The sequence below is a fragment of the Chenopodium album genome, chromosome 20 (assembly GCF_948465745.1).
Source record: "Chenopodium album chromosome 20, dcCheAlbu1.1, whole genome shotgun sequence".
Classification (NCBI taxonomy): Eukaryota; Viridiplantae; Streptophyta; class Magnoliopsida; order Caryophyllales; family Amaranthaceae; genus Chenopodium; species Chenopodium album.
Window position 1 is genome coordinate 13,610,325 of NC_137853.1, and position 25,498 is coordinate 13,635,822.

The 25,498-nt window shown below is 33.0% G+C and overlaps 1 protein-coding gene and 1 pseudogene across 3 annotated transcripts; both read left to right on the forward strand.

Annotated features, from left to right (window-relative positions):
- The first annotated feature begins 1,057 nt into the window (after nt 1–1,057).
- LOC145597306 (cationic amino acid transporter 2, vacuolar-like) lies at nt 1,058–20,587 on the forward strand (annotated as a pseudogene). The gene is made up of 14 exons (XR_014103316.1): nt 1,058–1,382; nt 3,526–3,727; nt 3,962–4,046; nt 4,613–4,753; nt 4,867–4,986; nt 5,090–5,186; nt 5,295–5,467; nt 5,605–5,671; nt 15,018–15,176; nt 16,749–17,022; nt 18,082–18,196; nt 19,134–19,246; nt 19,394–19,469; nt 20,149–20,587. The product of XR_014103316.1 is annotated as a cationic amino acid transporter 2, vacuolar-like (transcript).
- On the forward strand, nt 9,721–12,468 carry LOC145598890 (uncharacterized). Of its 2 annotated transcripts, XM_081655291.1 has the most exons (3): nt 9,721–10,943; nt 11,694–11,986; nt 12,089–12,468. In XM_081655291.1, the coding sequence occupies exons 1-2, from the start codon at nt 9,935–9,937 to the stop codon at nt 11,705–11,707; spliced, it is 1,023 nt and encodes a 340-aa protein (XP_081511417.1). In that variant the 5' UTR covers nt 9,721–9,934; the 3' UTR covers nt 11,708–11,986; nt 12,089–12,468. The 2 variants fall into 2 exon arrangements, with proteins under 2 accessions (XP_081511417.1, XP_081511416.1); XM_081655290.1 differs by having other exon boundaries at nt 9,721–11,986.
- Nucleotides 20,588–25,498: the final 4,911 nt, after the last annotated feature.

Below are 25,498 nucleotides of genomic sequence, written 5' to 3' on the forward strand. Positions count from 1 at the left end.
TAGTGCACATTTCCAATCTATATTATAATCTCAAACCAAACATGTATTATTGATTCATAAATACAGAATACATATACTCCGTAATTAAGATTGAGATTAAACAAAGCAAACTATATTTACAAAAGTCACAAACAATTGAGAAAGTTTGTCAGTTACATAGCGCAATACAAAATAACCTTCGAATTAGATTACTACAACCTACGATTAACAATCTAACATACGAGTACTAAATTACATTGGTTACATCTTACATTCTTACCTACCCTTAGTCAATATTTTTAAATTTTGACCTTCATAAAATGAGTAGATATGAAATTATGAATCAATAATGTAATGTGTAACTATTTAGTAACTGAGGAAGTATTATCTCCGTCCTCGTCCTCATCCTCGCCCTCGCCCTCTTCATCCGCGTTATTGCTATTGTTCTCCTCATCCCCGTCCTCGCCCTCGTCCTCATCCTCATCCTCATCCTCATCCTCATCATTCTCCTCGTCTTCGTCATCGGAGCTACCCGAACCTTGCTGCTGAATCATCGGTATCACGTGTTCTTTTACTAAACCACGGATCATTTCATCAATCTGGGAATCCATTATATAATTGAACACCATAAAATCCCAAATAAAATCCGAATTCGAACTCGAACTTGAATTAGAATCACTATCATAATTATACAAGTAGTCACGCATTCGCATTCTTTCAAGTTTGGATTCAATTATACGACTCAGGACTTGAGTTTGCTCACCATATGTTTTAACTATATTTCTTAAACTACTTTCAATCGCATTTTTCTGGGCCACATTGCTTGCTTTAGTGCTCTCAGAATCTTCTGAAGTTTCAGGAGCACCAACACTTTCAGAACAAGTACGAGTAATTAAATTCCCATTTACCAAAGAATCAGAATTTTGTTGTGGGGTTGGATTTCTTTGAATTGGATAGTTTGGAAAATTCGGACGAGTTCCCGTATTTTGCACATACATTTGAAAATTTGGGGGGAAATTAAAATTCTGATTAGTTTGGAAATTATTCGGATTTATTTGGTTTGGATGGAAATTAATTGGATTATGTGGGAAATAAGGATTGGCAAAATTTGGATTCGGTTGAAAATTATTTGATTTACTTGATTCGGGTCCGGATTTGGATGATGTGAAATAAATTCCTTCATTTATTAAACCTTAAATTTGGAAAAGATATTTGGTATTCATTAATTTGATTGATAATTGTATGAGCATAATTAATTTTGTATAAACTCGATAAGATGGATTATGTTGGAAATTGGTTTAAATGTTTGATTAGAAGAAAACAAGTTGATTCTGTTCATCACAATTCTTCTTCTACAAGTGGCCAACCAACGCTTGCTAGAGCTTTATCTGTTCCTCAAATTGGTAAAATTCCTTCTTATTTATTTATTTATCTATTTATTCATATTTAGAATTTGCTGAATGTATTTTAATTTCAATTGCGTTAAATTTTACTGGGTGTATTTTGCTGTGAATTTTTTTGATGTATTATCATTTTGTTGAGGGTGTTAATTGTTGTTATTATAAGAGCATATATTCTGTCATTCAATTTAATAAATTTTAATTTAGGCCCTGTTTGATTCACCTAATTTTGCTGAACTGAAATTATTTTTACTGAACTGAACTTAATTTTACTAAACTGAAATTATTTTTACTGAAATTAAATTATTTTTATTGAACTAAAATTATTTTTACTGATTTTCTATTATAATTTTTCTTTAAGAAAACTGAATTTTACTGAACTGAACTTATTTTTACTGAACTGAAATTATTTTTAGTGAACTGAAATTAATTTTACTGAACTGAACTTATTTTTACTGAACTGAAATTATTTTTACTTAATATTATTTTTTTAAGGTGAAAAGAACATGGCTTTAGATTAACAAAATTTGGTTTAGTGCAGTAAATGTAGTTTATACTTAGTATATAAGAACATTAACTTTACAATCTTGTTTTTGGGATGCTCTATACTTTCTCTGTTTTTCTTACTTCGTACTCTTTGTTAACATGTTTTGACTTTGACGCTATACATATAAATTACTTTTTCACTTTCTTTAGTGATTTATAGTTAGGAAAAACCAATCATGTGGAATCTTATTAGACTCATGTCAACGTATATATATAATTTTGTCCATTGATAAGTGAGAAAGTGAAGATATTAATGTTTGAAATCATGCATTGACAATTATGCCTAAAGAAAAAAATGTCAACTAAGGAGGAATTATCTATTAAACCATTAACTTTCTGGAACTTCTTAGCAACTTTTATACACAGAGAGAGTTAATGGCCGTGTTTGGTGAATAGCTTAAAGCTGAAGCTGATTTTGACTAGCTGATTGTATTAACTGATTTGACTAACTTATTTTATTAGCTAATTGTATGAAAGTGTTTGGTAAATAACTGATAGCTTAAAGTTGTTTGAGTATGTGAAATGACCAATAAGCTAATTGTGGGATAGGTAGTTTATGTAGGATTTTAAATTAATTGGGGGTATCAGTGTCATTTCACCATATATATTAATGAAATAAGCTAATTGAAAAAGCTCCTAAAATGAGCTTTTTCAAAAAGAGCTTATTTAGTGGAATAAGCTCTTTAAATAAGCTTCCCACCAAACACCTTAAATTATCTTATTTAATAGTCAATAAGCTAATGTTGGTCATATAGGAATGGTATTCATTTTATGGGGTTGCATTATTTTCACTATAGTCATGACCAAGTTACTCGAATTTGGGCACAAAGATTGATTTTATGTTTTGATTCAAGGCTGAATTTTGCTATTTTACTTAGAATTGTGTCTGCTTTAGTTCAATTACAATACTAACTATTACATTTATCAAATAGGTCGGTAGGGTCAGGTTTGAGTGGAATAACTTCAGGCAAGGTCATTTTAGTCAGATGACTTAAGGTTTGGTTCAAGCAATGCCCGTTCAAGACTTTGGACGTCCTTTCTATTCCAAATAGCAAGTCATGCTAAACAGTCAGTTATAGCCAAGGCTAACCATGTAGTATTACAAATCCAAAATGTCCAATAAGAATCATGCTTAATCTAGTGATACTAATAGATGAAGTTTTTTGGTTTTTTTTCCTGCTGAAATGTTCTCATAACTTTCACTTCATTGCATTGAATTCTGTGATTTTGGATCACAAACTGTTTTGGGATGTATGGGTTTGGATACATTTGGGTTTAAGTTGCCAAGTTATGTCAATACCGATATTTTGGTGATGTGGTGATTTTGACAGGTTTATTTGATATTTACGTGTCTAAGTGTCGTAATTTGTTAAGAGTTCGGAAAATTGGATACTTTACTGATACTCAAATCTTGAATACATTAGACATTGCACTCATTTATCCCCATCACCAGATTCTAGCTTAAAACTGCCTGATCTATTGGTTTATTGTGCTTGTATCCAACTCATTTTCATTTATTTTTGTATGTCAATGGTTTACTAGCTATATGGAAGTACTTTATTCTGTATTTATTTCTTTTAACTAATTTTTTGATACTCAGGAATTGGCACAACCATTGGAGCCGGAGTTTATATACTTATTGGTACAGTCGCCAGAGAGAATACTGGACCGGCCCTGACTCTATCCTTTCTATTTGCTGGTATAGCTGCTGCACTCTCTGCATTTTGTTATGCAGAGCTTGCCAGTCGGTGTCCTTCTGCTGGCAGCACCTATCATTACTCTTATGTATGTGTTGGAGAAGGGTAAGTCTCTTTGTTATTATGGGCTCCTTGTGCAGTAAGTTAGTGTTTACTTTTTTTTTCTTTATCTTTGTTTTGAATACAACTTCAAAGGAGGATGGCAGATCTCTTACAAGTAATTTCAAATTATAGTTTTTAAAATTAGTTATATTTTAAGTCTTAACCTAACTACTATACTGTGCCAGCAATTAATTTCTTATGCATACTATTGACACTATAACTTTCATCAACCTGCAGGGTTGCATGGTTGATTGGCTGGGCTTTGATGCTAGAGTATACAATTGGGGGAGCTGCAATCGCCCGTGGCATATCTCCAAATCTGGTGAAGTACTCAGGAATCTTCTTGTCATGTTTACCATCTCTTTGATCTTGCTGCCAGATTAGATTTTTTTTTTTTTTTTTTTTTTTTTTTTTGCAACTTTTTTCGTCCATATTTCTTGTTCAAGTAACACACACATTATTACTTCAAATGCTTTTGGGTGCTTGACTGTTGCTCTTGAGTTTAATGTTAGGGTTTGTGTTTTAGATTGGTAAGTATTGGAAAGGAATAATGACTCTTATTCTCTTCAAAAGGATACATAGAAGGGGTAAACAAAATTCTGTCTCTCTTCAGTTTCTTTTTTATATTTTATAAAATATAACAACGAAAAACGACACTTTATGCACTCTCAATATGCTGTAGATATGCCTCATTGTGCTCCTTTTAATCTTCTACAGCCCCATTATGCTTTGATCTCCTTGATCTGTAGTAGCTTGAATATCTATATGGGTAGTTCAAACAGTCAATGTTTCATTAAAGGGAGCTAAACAAAGTTCCTTTGCTTTATTTATGCATTTTGTACTTTCAAATGGCTGTTACTCATTGGTTATAGCCCTTCTTTTTATCAGGTCTTGCTCCTTGGCAGCAGTGATAGGCTACCTTCTTATCTGAGTCGTCAATATATTCTTGCTCTTGATGTTGTTGTTGACCCTTGTGCGGCAATTCTTATTATTATTGTCACCGTGCTGTTGTGTTTTGGTATTAAAGAGGTACTGCTTTTCATTGTTCCATATTCTTTTAACTTTAAAAAAGCGCTTTTCATTTGTCTTTGTTGAGGTTTTACTATATCTTTTTTAATCAACTGGATCACTTGATGTTGTAGAGTGCATTTGCACAAGCTGTTGTGACATCGGCAAATGTCTGTGCTATGCTTTTTATTATAATTGCTGGGGGATACTTTAGGTTTCAAAACTGGATGGGTTGGCTATGAGCTTCCCAAAGGGTAATGATCTTGGACCATGGTTTGCATATTGGGATGATTTTAAATTCCCTTGTGATAGTAAATTAGTAAGTCCATTGATTGTTTCATTTCCTTCTATATCTAGGTACTTTCCTTTTGGCATTAATGGAGTGCTTTCCGGCTCTGCCACAGTATTCTTCTCTTATATTGGTTTTGATGCTGTTGCTAGTGCTGCTGAGGAGGTATATGTTATTCATTTCAGACCAATTATTCTGTTTGAAGTTAGTCATTGACTTGATTCTACTCCCATTTTGATGTATTTCTTTTCACTTTAAGCTTTCACCTTGTAGGTGAAAAATCCGAAGCGAGATCTGCCGTTGGGTATAGCCTTTTCATTGTTAATATGCTGTGCATTGTACATGCTGGTTTCTGTCGTTGTTGTTGGTCTGATACCGTATTATGATCTTGACCCGGACACTCCTATTTCCTCCGCGTTTTCTAGTCAAGGGATGCAATGGGCAGCGTAAGCTATCATACCCCTTCCATGCGTGTTTACTTGTTAATTTGTTATGCATTTTTGGGAAATCACTGTTCCATACTTCCATTGTAGTTGACTTTGGATTGTATGCATTGATAAGTTTTATGTGGATTTATGTAAAGGTATATAATCACGATTGGAGCATCAACAGCCCTCTTTGCATCTCTGTTGGGTTCATTTCTTCCACAGGTAAAGTTATATGGTACATCATAGAAAATTGTTTTAGTCAAATTCAATGAGCTGAAGAGATGATGCTCTTGTGGGTACTCCAATCATATCAAAAAAATAAAAAATAAATAAATAAAATTATTAAGCTGTTTCTCCTTTTCGGGGGGGGGGGGGGGGGGGGGGTTAAGCAATTAGAGTTGAATTCTTCAATCATAATGGGCTGTAGATGTTCATTCTGATTCTTTTGCTATATCTTGCAAACATTATCGTATGATTAAATATCAATTTTGTAAAAAAGAATGCATGCTCCCAAAAAAGTTTATCTTGTTTGCATTTTGCAATAGAGATCCTTTTTAATTAAATAGTTCAATTCAGATAAACCCGTATATTTAGTTAAAAAAACATCATAAATATAAGGAAAATTTGTGAATTACTACTTCAAAAAGGCCTTTGTGAATTATTACCCTAAAAAAAATTGTTAATTACAACCCTAAAATCAATTAATTTTAGTAACTACTACTTTTTTCCTGCGTTGCACGGACTCGGCCCACCACCCAGCCATACCGGCGTCGACACGACGCGACCCCGGTGCGGACACGGAATACGAGTCGGACTCCTGGGAGAGAAAGTGGACTCGCCTAATTTTGAACAAACATAATTAGGCGGAGTTTTCCCAAGGGTCGGACCTGGATTCCTCCATAAGGGCTGCCATTTTTTTTTGTGTTTATTTGTATTTTTTTGTGTAGGATGAAGAAGAAGATGAAGCGTCTTTTTTCAGTTTTTGTACAGTAAGAAGATGAAGGACAAAGGAAGAAGATGAAGCATCTTTTTTAGATTAAATTTTAGCTTTTTTTTTGTGTTTATTTGTATTTTTTTGTGTACAGTAAGTTATCCAAGCCCAAGACAGCTGTAAAGCTTTGGTAAAGTGGAAAACAGTAAATGCCCATTTAATTATTTTCATTTATTTTATAATATTTTTTTTTTTACCCTAGATGCCTTACTAGTTACTAGGTGTTACAGTAGAATAAAGTAACACATTTTCCTACAATTCTACTACGTGTGAAGAACCCTACAATTCTATCTTTTTTTTTTTTTTTTTTGAGGGAACCCTACAATTCTATCTAATAATATTATAATTTTGACAATTATATTTAATGAAGTGTAATCTTCAATTCTTTATTAATATTTTCCTTTTTATTCTCAAATATTTTCCTTTTATTTTCAACATGCTAGTCTGTACATACTCCATATCTTTTAAATTGTGTAGTTGAAAAGTCATTTTGTTTATTAGTTTCCTTTTCCTCAAAAAAAAAAAGTACTCCTAGGAATTTAGTACTACCTATTTAAGATTAGATAGTTATATATTTATCATTTAAAATAATAAAAAAAACTTGGATATTTAAATTAGAAATCATCATATTTAATTCTTGGCTACATATTTAAGAGTTAAGATTTTTTTTCTTTTTTGAAACCATTTAAGACTTAGGATTCGAGACAAAGTACCTATTTTTTTTTTTTTTTTTTTTTTTTTTTTACAGTCGATACAAAGTACCTAAATTTGATATCATATTATTTTATTTTTTTTTTAGAAAAAAGATAATATAATAATTAAAATCTTGTACAATGTAATTAAGATTAGATACAACGTATGTATATCTTCCATCAAAAAAAAAAAAAAAAAAAATTCAAATTTAGAAATGATAACATTTTAATTTATTTTTTTACTAGAGAAATCATAACATTGTATAATTTTTTACCACACATTTAATATTAGACATAAACAATACAAAATATATACTACATAAATTAGAAATCATAGTGTATTTTTTCTTTAAAAAAAAAAATAGAAATGATAAGAATTTTTTATACTAGGGAAATCATAACATTACAAAATCTAGTACTACATATAATAGATACAAAGTATGTACGACATAAATTAAAAATCATGGTATAAATGACAATTTTTTTTCAAAAGAAATCCTAACATTTCAAAATATTTTACCACTACGTAAATTAGAATAATCATAGTATTTTTTTTTTTTTTTACAAAAATTACACTACATTGCTATTTCGCAGAAAAAATTAGGGGGAAAAACTTTAAATTAGAGGGATGTTAATGATAAATATACTTTCTATGTTGCAAAATTAGGGGGGGGGGGGACCTTTAAATTTGTAACAATGAGCATCAAAAAATTTAATTATTATATATATATATATATATATATATATATAAGATCTTTTGAAATATTGATAGGTCAACCATTAATTTAAATCCGATAAAATTATAAATAAATTAAAAATGATTAAGAGTAATTTATATACATATTAAATTTCTTTTCCTAAAAAAAAATACATACTACGTATTATATTTGTTAGAAAAATATATATATTCTTTGCAAAAAAAATGTTATATATACAATAAAATGATTAAGAGAAACAACATTATATTATATTATATTATATTTTCTTCTTTGAAAAAAATGTTAATTCTTTGCGACCTTCAATAATTATTTTTATCTATTATAAAATTCTAAAGGATTATTAAAAATAAAACCAAAAACAAAAAAAAAACAAAATCCTTCATTTTCACTCAAATGTACGTTTAATGTTATATTGTTATATATGTAGGCTCAAATTAATTTTTAATAAATCCTTCTTATTTTTACTCATTCAAGTGTACGTTCGTTGTAAAATTTAAAAAAAAAAAGACCTAATTTTTAATTAATATAACACTCGAATTATTAAGATTAATTATATAATATTCACTCCAACATAGATTATGATAACTTTTGTAAACCTAAATAATCCTAATCACCCTAAATCCTAAACCCTAAACCCTAAACCCTAACCCTAATCCCTAACCCTAAACCTAATCCCAAACCCTAAACCCTAAACCGTTACATAGGCTATGATCATTATAATTCATCATAAACTAAGCTAAGCTAACTAATATCATTAGATCATAACTATTAAACTTAACGTTACGTAGGTTATGATCATTTTGTAAAGATCATTGATCCTTAATCTATAATCATGCAATATAAGACTACTAATATCATTATATCATAAACTTATTTAAAGTTACTTATTCAAACTATGATCATGCCATATAACATATAAGGTTAACTAGTATCATTAGATCATAAGTTTTATTAAACTTAACGTTATGTAGGTTTTGATCATTTTGTAAAGATCATTGAACCTCGATCTATAATAATGCAATATAAGACTACTAATATCATTTTATCATAAACTTATTTAAAGTTACTTATTCAAACTATGATCATGCCATATAACATATAAGGTTAACTAGTATCATTAGATCATAAGTTTTATTAAACTTAACGTTACGTAGGTTATGATCATTTTGTAAAGATCATTGATACTCGATCTATAATTATGCAATATAAGACTACTAATATCATTTTATCATAAACTTAATCAAATTTAAAATTACTTATTCAAACTATGATCATGCCATATAACATTTAAGGTTGACTAATATCATTAGATCATAAGTTTTATTAAACTTTCCGTTACGTAGGGTATGATCATTTTGTAAAGATCATTGAACCTCGATCTATAATTATGCAATATAAGACTACTAATATCATTTTATCATAAACTTAATCAAATTTAAAATTACTTATTCAACTATGATCATGCCATATAACATATAAGGTTGACTAATATCATTAGATCATAAGTTTTATTACACTTAACGTTACGTAGGTTATGATCATTTTGTAAGGATCATTGATCCTTGATCTATGATTATGCAATATAAGACTACTAATATCAATTTATCAAATTTAATATTACATTTTTAAAATTTATCAATTTATCATAAACTTAATCAAATTTTAAATTACATTATTTTTTTTTTGAAACAATTTTAAATTACTTATTCAATCTATGAGCATGCCATATACATATCATTTTATCATAACTTAATCAAATTTTTAAAAAGTTGTACTACATATTAGATAGTACTATACAATTATACATAAAAAGAAATGTCCTACACGTATATCAAGTAGGAGAAGTTTATCCTCCCAAAGCACTATCATTATCATCCATCTACTACTCCCATTAAAATTATTCATTCCCTAAACAATCACATTCAAGCTTCCTCTGCTCCCAAAATATGTCGATTACAATTCTCTCAGCTTTAGCCTCCCCAGCTATCAAGTACTCATACTATTTAAACGATATCCATGGATCTCCAAATTCTCACACCTCGACTGAAATTTTCTCCAATTGTATCATCATTCCTCAGTATCAATGTCTTCACCAAACTCCTCCACGCCTAACCCCCAAAGAAATTCAGCACCAAAAAGGCCTAGTCCTAACCAATTTTCATCATTCGATGACAAACCATTATGGAATCATGTAACTGTTGTCGGAAACGCAACTAGTGGTAGTAATAGGAAATGGACCTGCAACTATTGCCTCAAATTAGTGACTGGTTCATACTCAAAAGTGAAAGCCCATCTCTTATGTTTGTCGGGTCAAGGTGTCGAAGGATGTAAGGGTATGTCCGATCAAGTTAGGGAACAATTGCAGCAAGAGCATGAAAAGGCGGAGAATTTGAAGAATAGAGAAGCGTATGAATCAAAGAGGAAATTGGATTATGTGACCCTCCCTCCGGGTACTGATTTAATCCAGCCGGAAAAGAAAAAGGGAAGTGTGGAATTCTGTTTTAACGCTGCTGACAGAGATGAGTTAGATAAGGAATGTGCTCGGATGATTTATGCTTCCGCACTTCCATTTTCACTAGTCATGAATCCTTACTTTCGCCAGTTTTGTCTTAAATTGGCGAACAGTAAGTGTGCTGGTTGGCTACCTCCACCATACAATAGGCTGAGGCTCTCTTTACTTGAGCAAGAGGTAACACATGTTGATACTCTTAATCAGCCTTTCAGAGATTCTTGGAAGAAGAAGGGAGTATCATTATGCTCGGATGGGTGGACTGATCAACAAAAGAGGCCTCTCATCAATGTGATGGCAGTGTCGGGTGGAGGATCAATGTTTCTCAAAGCTTTTGACACAAGTGGTAACATAAAAGATGCAGATTATGTTGCTAGTCTTTTTCAGAAGGTTATTGACAAGGAAGGTGCTCATAATGTGGTGCACATTATCACTGATAATGCTGGGAACTTCAAAGCAACAGGTGAAAAAATTGAAGCAAAATATCCTCACATTTTTTGGACGCCTTGTGTTGTGCATAGTATGAACTTAGCACTCAAAAGCATATGCGAGCCCACTGCCAATTCAAGCCAGTATGATGACTGTAAGTGGATCTCTTCCTTACTGTCAGATTGTGATGCCATTGTTATATTTGTTTTGAATCATCAGAAGGCCCTTACTATTTTTCAAAAATATTCAAAGCTTGCACTTCTTATAGTAGCAGAAACACGTTTTGCCTCACATGTTATCATGGCAGAACGTTTGTTTGAAACAAAAAATGCTCTTGAAAAAATGATTTTAGATGTTGAATGGAAAACATTTAGGAAGACACAATTAGAAAGCAAGGCTGATCAGGTTAAGGAATGTGTGATTTCGGATAGATGGTGGGACAAAGTTGAATATTTTCTGAGTTTTACAGCCCCCATTAATAATATGTTGAAGAAAGCTGATTTTGATACTCCATGTTTGCATCTAATATATGACATGTGGGATACCATGATTGAAGAGGTTAGAGAGAAAATTTATGAGTAAGAAGGCTTAGATAGAATTACTGGAAAATCCTCTTTTTTTTTTTTTTTTTTTTTTTTTATGTTATTCAAGGTGTTTTGGTATCAAGATGGAATAAAAGTAATACTCCCCTTCACTGTATGGCTCATTCATTAGTTCCGAAATATTATAGTGAGTCTTGGTTACAAGGAGGTAGTGCATTGGTTCCAAGGGTTGCACCTAATGTTGATCGAGAAGTATCTCAAAACAGAGATTTGTGTTTCAAAAAGATATTCAAAAATTCTGCTGATCTTAGAAAAGTTTATGCTGAATTTGGACAATTCTCTGGGACATTGGGCTTTTTCAGTGAACATCATGTAATGGAAGCTAGGGCTCATGAAGATCCTTTGAGTTGGTGGGCTAGTTATGGTTCATCAACACCAACTTTGCAAGCATTGGCTTTCAGATTACTATCACAACCTGCATCTTCCTCCTGCTGTGAAAGAAACTGGAGTTCTTTCTCTAATATTCATTCCATCGCGAGGAATAGGCTAACTTCAAAAAGAGTGGAAGCTCTTGTCTATGTCCATACCAATTTAAGAATGATGTCTAGTAAGAAAGAAGAGTACAAAAGAGGTCCATCTAGTTATTGGGATGTCGGTGAGTATTTCAGATTATATTTTAAAGTACTCATAGTTTCAACAAATATTAATATATTTAGTTTAGTTTTGGAATACTGATTTTTTTTTCATTATTTTTTAGGTGGAGATTCACTATTTATTGATGATGAGTATGTTGAAGGTTTTGAGAATTTATTTCTTGAAGATACTGAAGATGGATTTTTTAATGATGAAGAGCAAGGGAACTAGAATCTAAGATGATGGACTTTTTGAAGATGATGAACTTTTTGAAGATGATGAATAAGTGGAGTTTTTGACGTTCTAGAGCTTTAGGCTATGATTCTGTTTTTTTTTTCTTTTCTTTTTTGTTTGGTTAAGTTCAAGTTTCATTAGACTATGATGTTTTATTTCTGTTTTTTTCCCTTCTTGTTTGTTCTAAAAAAGTGGAACTACAACTTTATGTATTAAGATTTTACAATCAGTAATATAGTTAAAATTTCCATTATTCTGATTTTTAATATCAAAAATGTATGTTAATGCCTTGGTTAAAAATATATTATTTTATCAAATATATATATATATATATATATATATATATATATATATATATATATATATATATATATATATATATATATATATATATATATATATATATGGATTATTAAACACCGTGTCCCCGAGTCCATATCCTAAATTTAGACTCTTTTAAAACGTGTCCCGGATCCTTGATTTTAGAAATTTTCGAGTCTGAAACTTGGACCCGTACCCGAGTCCGACACCCGTACCCGAGTCTGTGCATCCTAGCTTTTTTCCCTAATCAGCCTACTTAAGATTTTAATGACATAATTATTTAATGAAATTGTAATTAGTAGCTTTAAGACCTTAATTACTTGTATAAACCCTAACACCACCTCTGGCAACTCCCCTTTACTACCTCCGGCTGCTTCCCCCACCCCGAAATTCATCCCCCTCTTGTTCATCCACCACAAAACCTACCCTCTCCTGTTCTCCCACCTCAATTATTGCCCCTCCCTTTGCCCCAACCTTTAAAATCCATCCCCCTCCCTTTTCCCAAATTCCGATTACCACCTCTCCCCTTCCCCCAAGCCTCGCCCGGGAACCCAACCCTGCCATGTGATGGGGCGATGTGGGGGAATAAAAGGGGGATGAGTTTCATGGTAGGGGAAGGGGTGGGGATGGGAATTGTGGTGGGAAGCGGGAGGGAGGTGGTAACCGTGGCAAGGGAACGAGTGGGGATTAGATTGGATTTCGTGGTGGGGGAACGGGAGGGGTGGTTTTTGCGGTGGGGGGTCGAAAGGGGAACAAGTTTCACGATGAGGGGGCTGCCGGAGGTGGTGCAATGGTGGTGGTGCAAGGGTTTATCTAAGTAATCAAGGTTTAAAAGCTATTAATTGCTATTTAGAAATAATGATGTCATTAAATGATTAAGTAGGCTGATTAAGGGAAAAGGTAGTAGTTACTAGAATTAATCAGTTTTAGAGGTAGTAATTAACAACTTTTTTTAGGGGTAGTAATTCACAAAGGCCCTCTTTTTAAGGTAGTAGTTTACAAATTTTCCTGAATATTAGAAAAGAGAAGGAATTTGGTATGCTGTCTAGGATAACCCTAAATGTTTACATATTTTACCCTGAACATAGCTTTATATTAGGATCAATCAATGTGACATGGTCACTTTTTTTTTTTTTAATGTAAAAAGACCAAAAAAAAAAAAAAAAAGAAATAGAATGGTGATGGTTTGGAGAAATATGCTAAAGATTTTAAGAGATAGCTGACATTACACTGTCATTATCATCAAGGTTATTTTAGACTTAGAACATTATCCAATAAACTATCATGGATGATTTTACATGTGAGAGGTTGTATTCAAAATAACACTATTTCACCAGGTTACTTGACATATTTTTTGAAAAATCCACCTTCTTTTTTTTTCCTCTGCTAAAACTGAAAAGTAGGTTATCTCCTAGATAATGTATGTATTAATGTGATGTATTTGCTTTAAATAAAGAGGCTTTCAGGTAATTTCTAATTACCACAAGTAGTTGAAAACTTGTCACAGGAATTATTAAGGCTCAGTGCGTAAAAAAAGTTTATATCTTTTACTTCAAGACTCATTTAAGTCAATCTTGCAGAAATTGCCGCAACAAGAATTGAACTGGGGTGATATCAGAAGATAACTACTCCCTCCGTTCTTTTATGTTCTACTCAGTTACTATAAATATGTAATTTAAGAAAACATTGAAGAATGTTAGTGGGTGTAAGATAAAGTGAATTAAAGTAAGAGAGAGAATGGAAAAAGGTGGGTTTGTGTAAGAAAAAGGTGAATAAAGTAAGAGAGAGTATGGAAAGATGTAATTATTTGGGGGTGGAAGGGGTAAGATAGTAAAAGGGTTATGCCAAAAGTAAAATAAACTAAAAAAGTGAGTAGAACAAAAAAGAATGACCTAATTTGTATAGTGAGTCGAACCAAAAAGAACAAAAGGAGTACTTAAAGTCTTAAACTATTATGGTAATTCAATTATTGATTAGCTCATCAGATTGCTTTACCTAGGATGATTGATGTGACAATAAAACGCTTCAAAATTATCGCATGTAAGTGAAATTTAAGAGAAATGACTACTCCTTTTGTCCCTAATTATTTTCCCCTTTGACTTTTCATATTCCCCAAGGTACTCCTTAAAACATAAATATCTCCTATTTTATATGCGCACAAATTATAAAAATTTGATGTTCATAAAATAGATGTTTGTAACGAATTTGACAAGGTATCAGTTGACTATATTATTTCTTAGAGATTACTGAGTATTTATGGTCAAAATTTTCAAACTTTGATACCAAAAATACAATGGGGCAAAAAAAATAAAAATATAGGGGGGGGGTTACCCACTATGCCAGCTATTCTTTTCTATCCAATGTTCTGCAGTAGAGTTTATTCTGTTCAGAGCTATTTATAAGCTAGTTTGAATATTTAGTAAAATTAGCTGTGAATGGAGATATCCTTTTCGCTTGACTTACATATTAACATATATTTTGAATTTTCTTTTCTAAAGCCTCGAGTCCTCATGGCGATGGCTAGAGATGGCTTACTACCCGCATTTTTCTCAGACATTAATCCACATACACAAGTTCCTGTGAAGGGTACAATTGTAACTGGATCTTTTGCTGCAATATTGGCATTCTTCATGGATGTTTCGCAGCTGGCAGGAATGGTATAAATTTACAGCTTTCTATATCAGCTTAGCAGATGTTTATAGGTAGAATTATCAATTTTTCCCCCTTTGTCACATGTTTATTTAGTTAATTTTCTTAATGATGTTTTAATTCCTAAAATAATACATCTTGAAGGGTTTCGTTTAGCGCAAGAGTGAGATGGTGAAATGATAAATGATAGACTCATTCTTTACTTTAAAGTATGTTCACAGCTGGTGATGTTAAATCTTAATGATACTTGTGTTGCTATAGTGTTGTTTTCTGTCCAATTTTGTATGATGATTTTAAGTTGATAAGGTGACAAATATGTACAGTATCTCTTGAGATAGAATTTGTTATATACACCCGGGTGTACCGTACACCCGGGTAATTTGCTAATTAAATTTTGCTCATTTAATAAATGAGCAAAAAAAAATTAATAAATGAGCAAAAATTAATGAGTAAATTACCTGGGTGTACAGAACAGACTCTCCTCTTGAGGTTATAGCCTCTTGCTTGAAAGGAAATATGTTTCTTGGTGTTCACATAACTCGCAAATATGCTCTAATGGATGGAACAGGGGACGTTGATGCTATAACTTTCCAAGAAGGGCATGTAGTAGCTGACATAGTCATCACATCCCACTCTTCGATTGAGCACGCTATAATGTACAGCTGTCTCCTCTTTTCCCTCAGATTATGAGCTCCTTAGAAATAAAAGAAATAAATGTATAAGGAGGGTGAATATTACAGTTGTTTAGGCATTTAAGTTGGGCCTAAAGATGCATATTTCTTTTGTAGATATCTATAAAAAAAAATAATGAAAAATAAAATAAAAACTGAAGTCTTTATTTCCTGATTTAGAAACCAAGTACATGGTTGCTTTCAATTCAATGGCGATAATAGTTTTCCTTTGTCTCATAGCAGAAGAAAAGTTGGGGCACTCCTCCTTTTTCCGCTTTCCAACTGCCCTGACCATACCAAAATACTATAGCAATGCAGATCATGATTAGATTAATCACTACTTTGCTCGTAATTTATTATGTTTGTTTAATAAACATGCAATTGGTGCAACATTAGATAGTTTTGAGGATAAATGTCAGTTCAGTATGCAGAATTCATTTGATCTTGTTTAATATGGTAGAAATCTTGACAAATTTAGCTTTTCAGAGAGCATATTTTCGTTCTTCTCCTTTATCATATCGTTTGCTTAATATTGAGTTGTGATGCGGAGCATGTGTAGTCATGATAAATTAATAACCATGGTGAGAGTATATTTACTAGGTACTAAAATTAGAGAGAGTTTCTTTATGCACCCCTTTATTAGGGGATTTTAAAAGATAAGAAGTCAGGAGAGGAGGGAAAAGAGTAAAAGGACAAATGACAGATACACAATTTTGTCTAAGAAATATAGTGGTGTTGTAGATAACACACTGGAATACTGATCCTTCGTGCTCTTTAAGAGAATGAAACTGTTTTCGACGCTTTTTGTTGGCTCACATACAGAACTGGAATAAGAGTTTTTTTTATTTTTTTATTTTTTTATTTTTTATATATGTTATTTGGAGTTCCTGATATGTATCGTCTATGCAGGTCAGTGTAGGTACTCTTTTGTCTTTCACTATTGTTGCCATATCTATACTTATAGTCAGATATGTTCCCCCGGATGAGGTGCCACTTCCATCATCGCTTCTGGAGTCAACATGTGTGGCTTCATGGGATTATAGTGCTATCGTTGAGGAGTTTGATGGGGAAAGTACAGAAAAGCAAGTTGGCACCTCCAACGATGAAATTCAACCGCTACATCACCATGGGAACTTAACTGCTGGACATCCTCTGATTTTGAAGCAGTCAGCTGAATGCAGTAGTAAGTTAAGAATATTCTACTTTGATTTAGAATTTTCTCAAAATTAGTAAGACTGAAGGCCTTAATAATTTTGATAACCAAATATTTTATTCCGAAGAGAAGAAAAGGACAGTTCAATATTGGTGCCCCTCTTGATGATAGTAAGGTTATTATCATGTTGAACCTTTAGCTATGGAAACAAGCTTCATAACATTAACATAATTATTGAATACTTCCTCCATTACACTAAAATTGCAACACTTGCGTTGGCTCAATAGTTTGCGCAATAGGAGAGAGAAAACAAATTGGTTGCTAACCCATGTGATTATACAATAAAAATGTTTTTTAAGATAGGAACTTAGGAAGGGGGCCGGGGTGAGGAAGAACAAGTGGGCCAATGATAATAGATTTGTAAGGGGGTTAAAGCAGAGAAGCCAAACTGTTTTTAGCTCCAAAGTTTAGCAACAGACATCCTGGTATTCTGTTTTGATCGTCTATGTCCCTGAATTCTAGCGATTGTTTGTTAGAAGAGTTCTTATGATTGGTTTTAACTGGTACTTGCTTATATAGAGGAGAACCTCATCTTCCAGAGAAAAAAAAGGGAAAGACTCCTTTAGTCATTGTAAGAATCCTTAAAAGAATTCAATTCCTCTATCTTTCTATTCTTGCTATAATTGACATTAACATGGCATTAACAAGCAGTTGAGCTTAGCTCTTGCTTCAGCCAAGTATGAGTAAAGCTGTAAAAGATACCAAAAATGAAAGTGTTGCAATTTTTAGCAAATACAAAGTATAAGTATAGACAAATTTAGGCAGCAGTTTCAGCTTAAAATTTAATCTCATGGGTGCTGCTAATATTTTTGTTTGTAAACACCTAAGTTTTATGCGTAAACTATTCTAATATGTTGATGATTATTGTCTAAAACTAAAACCAACTTGCTACCATAAAGATTTCAGTACATTGTTACTAATGTTTGGCCTTGTTGTATAATTTTCTTTAAATGTACTAAGTCATATGTCCAGCCTGTTTATTTGAAATATTGTTATTGCTATTGTGTTAATACTCTTATTTACTTTCAGCTATTTCACATGCACATGATGAGAAGAGGCGGAAAATTGCTGGTTGGGCCATAATGCTTACATGTCTGGGGGCGTTTCTTCTCATAGTTGCAGCTTCATACGTGGGGCTTACCAGGTTTGTAATTTGGAATTGGGGGCGAGAGGTTTGACATCTTGAATATGGTTTATTAGTCTTTCTCTGTAGCATAACAAAGATGTAGGCAATTCACTTATCCTTCAATGTTTATATTGATTAGAGGGATAAGGTAACCTGTATGCGATTCTATTAATTTACGTGGCATTATCTTGGAATTTCTCTTACGTTTGTTGCTTTTCAGTTAATGATCTTAGATCTACTGTGTCAATTTAGCTTGATTTGATAAATATTTCTTATACACATGCCTCCTTTTGTATACATAATTGATAAAAAAATTAGTTATACATTATCACCAAGATGCCTATGCTTGATATGGAAGGTTTAGATTGAAAAACCCCATCATGTCCTTGGGCTGCCATTTGTAAAAATTTTATCAGCAAAATCAACAAATATCGTGCAATCCAGGATGCAGCTTTCAAGTCAACAACAATACACCAGCCAAATTCAATGCCTTCTTTCCTTAGCCTACTTGCACCTCTCTTACACTTCATTCTTCTTTTGCATTCGGACCCAACACTTTCAAATGAGAGAAGAGGATCATTAAAGGCACTCTTAAATCTTAATGTGTGAGATGTGTAGTTAAGTTAGATGATTCTTGAACAAAAGCTAGTGCTTTTATATCAAGTGGAGAAATTCATTTATAGCTTTGTTGAATGGATTCGTCCCATGTACTTTTCTTTAATAAGGGCCTAGGGCTTATATGGTGGAACATGAGAGTTGTACATGAAAACTTCATATTCTAGGGCTGTGCCCCTATTCTGCATAAAATGATAAATTGAAAAGATTATAATATACCAGTAACAAAAAGAGTTAAGGCTAATTGCAATGTTTGGAGTCTTTGGACCAGTAATATATGAACTGAAATACATATCAACTTGATGTTATTGTAATCTTAATTTGGTGCTTTTTTCTCCAGTATACCCTGCTTCACATTATTTGTGGTGGGCGTTGCACTTCTTATATCCAGTTTGATTGTTCTCTCATGTATTAATCAAGATGACGTGAGGCACAGCTTTGGTCACACAGGAGGTACTATAACCTTGCTATCGAGGAAATTATTTTTTGTTTTAATCTGTCAACACTCAACTTACCACTAGGAGGTACTATAACCTTGTATTTGGCTCTCGTTGAAGAAAATTATTGTGCACTTATGGCATGTACTGTTAATTGTTTCAGGTTTCATCTGTCCATTGATTCCTATGCTACCTGTTGCTTCCATTCTCATCAACATGTATTTGCTGGTGAATCTTGGGTGAGTGTATTTTGACATTACCTCCTATAATTCTACCTGAAATGTCCGGTTTTTCATTCAACATGCATTAGTATGGATCATTTGGTGCAAGATCATCAATTGAGCTTGTTCATGAGAGTGGGTAATTGTACGTCAAGTGCCATGATAATTCATCTCAACCCCAATCATGAGTACCATTCATCATTGTGTATGGTATGTGTACGTCAAATGCTTAATTTAATTCGTTTTTTGTGGTTATCTTACCTAAATCTCCAACCCCTTTTTCGGAATTAACAATTTGAAGAAAAAGTATTGTTTAAATATTAATTGTCAGGTAAGTGTCATACCTTTTATTATCGATTTTTTTTTTTTTGGGGTTGGAAATAAATTTGATATCGGGATATAGCAAAATAAAAGGAGATGACATATTAATTTAAATTTTAAAATGGCATAAATAACTATAAAAAATACAATAACGACTTGAAGTAGAAGATTTGATGATTTTGTCGGAAAAAAATTAGATATTTTGGTCTAAATGTCGCCTGAGATTTATCTCTTTACCAAATTGCCGCTTGGAGTTAACTTTTCTTACCATATTTTTTTTACCAATTTGTCACTAGAGATCTTTTTTATTTACCAATTTGGTCAATTGGCCGGCTATGCTATACACTCTATACCAACTTTGTTTTATGATTTTTAGGGCTGCCACTTGGGTTCGAGTGCTTGTATGGATGATGATTGGAGTGCTTATTTATACATTATATGGGAGGACTCGTAGCGAGCTACGGGATGCAGTTTATGTGCCTGCAGCACACGCAGATAAGATCTTTCGTGGTTTGAGCAGTCATGCCTAGGCAGTTATACAATCTTAATTGAATGTCGGATCTAATATATATGACAGTAGTTCTGTACACAAATATTACGTCGTTTGTTGCTACGAAGTAGATGTTTGCAATGTATATATATGATTTTGTTTGTAGTTGTTAAGTTCATGTGTTGCCTAGGTTGCAAGTATCACATGGGTTCGTAAAATTTTGTTGCTTTCTTGGCCGTAGTTGGAAAATCTAAAATACTTTGGGAAATGTCCCACATATTTTTTTTCCCAAGATTAAACCTTTAAAGTTGATTACTATGCATTAGCCTTCTTGTTTGACTTAACACTAGCTATTGTGCGCAAGCACTAGGTTGTTTGTCAAAAAATAGTGTTTTTTTTTTTTTGGTAGTAGGGAAACAAAAGCAGAGGCTAGACCCAGTGGTTAGCTTAATTAAAAAAAATAAAAAAAAGTTAGTAAATCTTTATCTAAATAGAATATAAAGTATATTCTATTTAGATAAAACTTACAAATAACCTAGTGATTGGAACATCTTGTCTACCATAGGTCATGGGTAATCTTTATCTAAACCCCCTTTCTTGCCTCTGTGACAAGGGTATGGGCTCTAGCAACCTTGGTTCTAGGAACATGACAACAACAGAAATAGGTTAGATCATGGTATAAGTCAAGGATGTCGTCCACTAGGTTCTTCAGTTCCTTTGGTGCAGATTTTGGGTTCTGAAGCGCGACTATGCATGATTTACTATCTGTTCCGACCTTCATCTCGTTCGACCATTTTTTTCCAACCATTATTCCACTTTGAAATGCCATCATTTCACACTGTAAGGTTGAACATCCCCTAATTTTCTCCTTACCTTCTTCCATAAAACTCGTTCTATGAGAGATTCTTCATCCTATTCCTTCATGATCTTGCCCATACTTCAATCTTTTTCAAACTCCAACTATTGTTACCAGTAGAGTCTCTTGCTATGTGCGTGTTCCTATGAACTATAAGTTATTCATGATTGCTTCCTTGGCTTACCTCTTGAGCTAATGAACCATGCTCCTAATCCCTTACTCCCATCTTCAAATATGCCTCATTAATCATAGGAAAAATTATCAAAAATAATACAACATTTGAGCGACCAGCTAAAAACAAGTCAACCTTTTGATTATTTTGTGAATAATACAAACTTTAGAGAGTATTCGCTTTAAATAAGATATTTTACCTCCAACCTAGATAACCGGCTAACATTTTTTTTTATTTATGATAAAATCAATTAATAGTTTAATTTACTCCTAATTAACTAATATACTTAACATTTCATATGAAAAACTTACATGAACTAATTAAAAAAAAAGAATTAAAATACTTTTCCCCTCACTCATCCATTGATATTGGCTCCCCCTGCCAGCCCCTCCATTGACAAACACCCTAGAAACCCACCGACCACCGTAGACCAGCACCTCCCTTCCCTCCGGTCAACTTTGACCAACTCCTCCCGCCGATACTTCAAAACAAACCTTCGTTGACCCCTGCCCCAAAACCCAACCTTTTCTCTCCCCAAACCCTAACCCAATTTCTCTCCTTCTCATAACATACCAATGACCATACCCCCACCGGCCCCCTCCCACATAGCTGACCCATTACTTTATCCCTCCTTGAACGGTCGTTCAAGCTAATATGAACGGCCAAAGAATGTGATTTTGGTGGGATTGGTTGTTTCAGATGGGTTTCGGGATTTCTCTAAGGTTTGGGTTGGTCTCGACTGACGTTAGGGAGGGGGGAGTGAAAGGGGTCGGGTTGGAAAAAGAGCGTCGGCGGCCTCGGCGCCGATCAAGTAGGGGAAAGGTGATACGACCCTAGAAATGCCCCTCTTTAAAAATACTATAATACTCTAAATAAAACTCATTTTTGGAAATAACCAAAGTATTATCGGCCGCCACCATGATTACGGCTAAGACTATTTTACAAAGTCACACGACAGAATTCTAAAACTAAAAACCAATTTTTAAAATAAATAACTTGAGTTCACAACCTCAAAACATAATTAAAGTAAAACATTGACAAGTTGGAATCAATCCAAACATGACCCATCCAAAACCAACTTAAAATAAAGCATGACAATGTTAGTCCATGTATAATAAATCAACAATTCAAAATATTCACTAAGAAAGCATGACAGATAGCTCTTTACACTCATTCCCTTCATGCTCTTCATGCTTCAAATACATGTCACTTTCTCTTTATTTCAACCCCTCTACTCAGCATGTAAATGGGTCATAGTAGGGTCAATCCAAAGGAAATCCAAACTCGAACACAAAAAACGAATCGGCAAAAGTTGAATACATATGCACCACACTAACATGATCATCCTAACAATAAATAATTATAACATGCTCACCATACAATTCACAAGTCAACTTACTTTTGACTCATAACTAACAATATTAATTATCGATTAATAGCTTTGGATTACGCATTGAACGGGTTTCTTTCCTTAAAAATAGGCCATTAAAATTTTCGGCTTCCAATTAGGGAGCTACCCCAATTGGCACCTACTATGCCACACTTGTAACGGAATTCCAGCACATAAAAAAAAAAAAAAAATTACAGCATCATGTACTCCTGTAGAAGCTATGATCAAATATAAAGTCGTATAACTCCCCCCATATATGTTCATGCATACTCAAGATATATACTTTCCAAGAGTTTTGGTGTGTATTCTCTTTCACTTTACGTAATTTACCAATTTAACTTGTGATGACTTCAACCAACAAATCATAAACATAACAACAATCAACACACTTCCATTTCATTCTTGAATTGATTGGTGAGCACATACAATTTGTTTTAAATAAGATTCTTTGGCTAGATTTGTACACAAAATTGCACTAGTACTACCTTGATGCATATATAAGATGTACTAATAAATTTCCTTGACTCAATCTCAACTTATATGAGTGAGTAAATAATTAAACTATCTTCTTGCACTCAACTCCAATAATATATGGGTGAGAAATAAAATCATGAATTATACTCAATATATAATTCTAATTTTAGCTCTTTTAAACATATATAATTCTTGCTTATTAAATTCATGTTTTCTTGATACTTGAAAATAAAACATACTTCCATGATGCACACATATTCAACTTGTATCATGCCCCAAATAACATGTTCACATGCTTGCATAATACTCCATGTTCAACCAACATTAAATCCAATGGCGAACCTAGTGTTAAAAAAAATATATGAAAGAACACTATTATCATATGTGCATTGATGGTTCAGTGGTCAACCACTTTCGCTCCTATAATTGTTGGCGAGGGATCAAACCTTGTCACTAACATTTTTAGAACAATTTTCTTTTTTAACTTTACACTTTATATAAGTAGCATTACAGGATTTATAGCCCATTATAGATTAATTTATTTGATTTATTTGCTTCATTTGTTCTTTATTATATATTTTTTTCATTTTCATCATCAAAAATCAAAGCATGTACTATTAAGGAAGAATTAGTAGTTGCTAAAATTCTATTTATTCTGATTATTAGTTTTTTCAATTTTTACTCTAGTAAGGGATCAGTATGATTACTTTTTTTCCTTAATCTATACTACGCCTAATTTTTAACACAATCATACTTTAATTAATTAAATCCTAGCTATTTGGTCTGATCCATAACAACCCTACTTGAATTAAACCCAACTTGTTATTAACTTAACTTGAAATTCAACCCGATATGTTACAAACCGACCAAAAAATATATTCGAACTCGATATGACCCGACCTGAAGCAACCCAAAACCCTGATAAACTCAATATTGAACCCAAGAATGACCAGACTTGGAAATGGACCGACCTGATTATAACGCGCAAATTATTGACTTGAACCGAACCCGACTCAAACATGAGAATGACCCAACTTGATTATAACCCGCAAATTATTGACTTGAACTAAACCTGACTCGAACCCGAGAATGACCCTAACCCGTTTGAACCCGTGAAAACCCGAATTAAACCCGACCTATTATTCACTTGACCCAAATGTAACACGACATGTCATTAACCCAACCAACCCGACCTATTTTTAGGCATTTTATTTTTCCTTGATTCTGCATCCAAGTAGTACTTCTCGAGAATACCTTTATATAAAGAATGAACAAGTAAGGACTTAGTTGATCTCCCTGTCTTAGTCCTTCTAGGGGCTTGGACCACTGATAAGCGCTTTTCATTCACCAAAATAGAGTGGATTACTGTTATTACACATTGCATTATCCATTGTACCCATGTTTCGAGGAATGACATCTTTTTGAGGATACTCTCAATAAACCCCCCATCTTACTTTGTCATAAGCCTTGTTCAAGTCCACCTTCATAACTCTTGAAAACATCCCATCAAAGTTTTTCTTTTTTCTGATATAGTAAATAAGCTCATGATCTATCATGGCACTATGACTCAACAATCTTCCAAGGACAAATGCATTTTTGAAGTTCCCCACTATATCTTTCAGGATTGGCTTTAACCTATTCACATGCCATTTCAAATTTGTGTTATAAGTTGTATTGCACAAGCCAATTCGTCTAAACTGATTGATAATGCAGGCATTTCCCTTATTCCTTATTAGGGATCAAACTTATGAAAGTTTTATTCCAATATCTAAGCAATCACCCACTTGATAAGAAGTTGTGCACTACATCGCAAATATCCATTCCCATGACTTTCAAAGGCTTCTAAATGATTGGGGGGCATCCAGCTGGTCCTAGAGATTTCAAAGGCTTAATACAAAAGATACAGCTTTAATTTCATCATCTGCTAAAGAATATAGGGCAGACATATGTTATAACTACTCATAATCTAGGCTTATCCCCTCCTACAACTCAGGAATCCTACACTTATATATGGCCTTGAAATGCTTCACAAACTCTTCCTTGATACATTGAGATTCTACAATCCATGTATTCTCATTCAGCTTCAGAGCTCGTACCTCATTCTTTGCCTTCCTCCCTTTGACATTTCTAAAGAAGAAGTTTAGTATTCTGTCGTCCCCCCATTATTGTTCCCTCTTTAATTAGCTTTGATCTTTATCTCTTGTAAATACATTTCTCTTTAGCCTTTATAACTAACTCCAATCTCTTCTCCTTTTAGCTCCAACTTAAAGTCCTCCACAATATCCTAGGAAGCCTGCAAGTCCATTAGTGTGTTTTAGAAATCATCCCATTGGATTTTGTGCTC

Coding starts and splice junctions, on each gene's coding strand:
- LOC145598890 (XM_081655290.1), top strand. CDS start 9,935: ATGTCTTCACCAAACTCCTCCACGCCTAACCCCCAAAGAAATTCAGCA.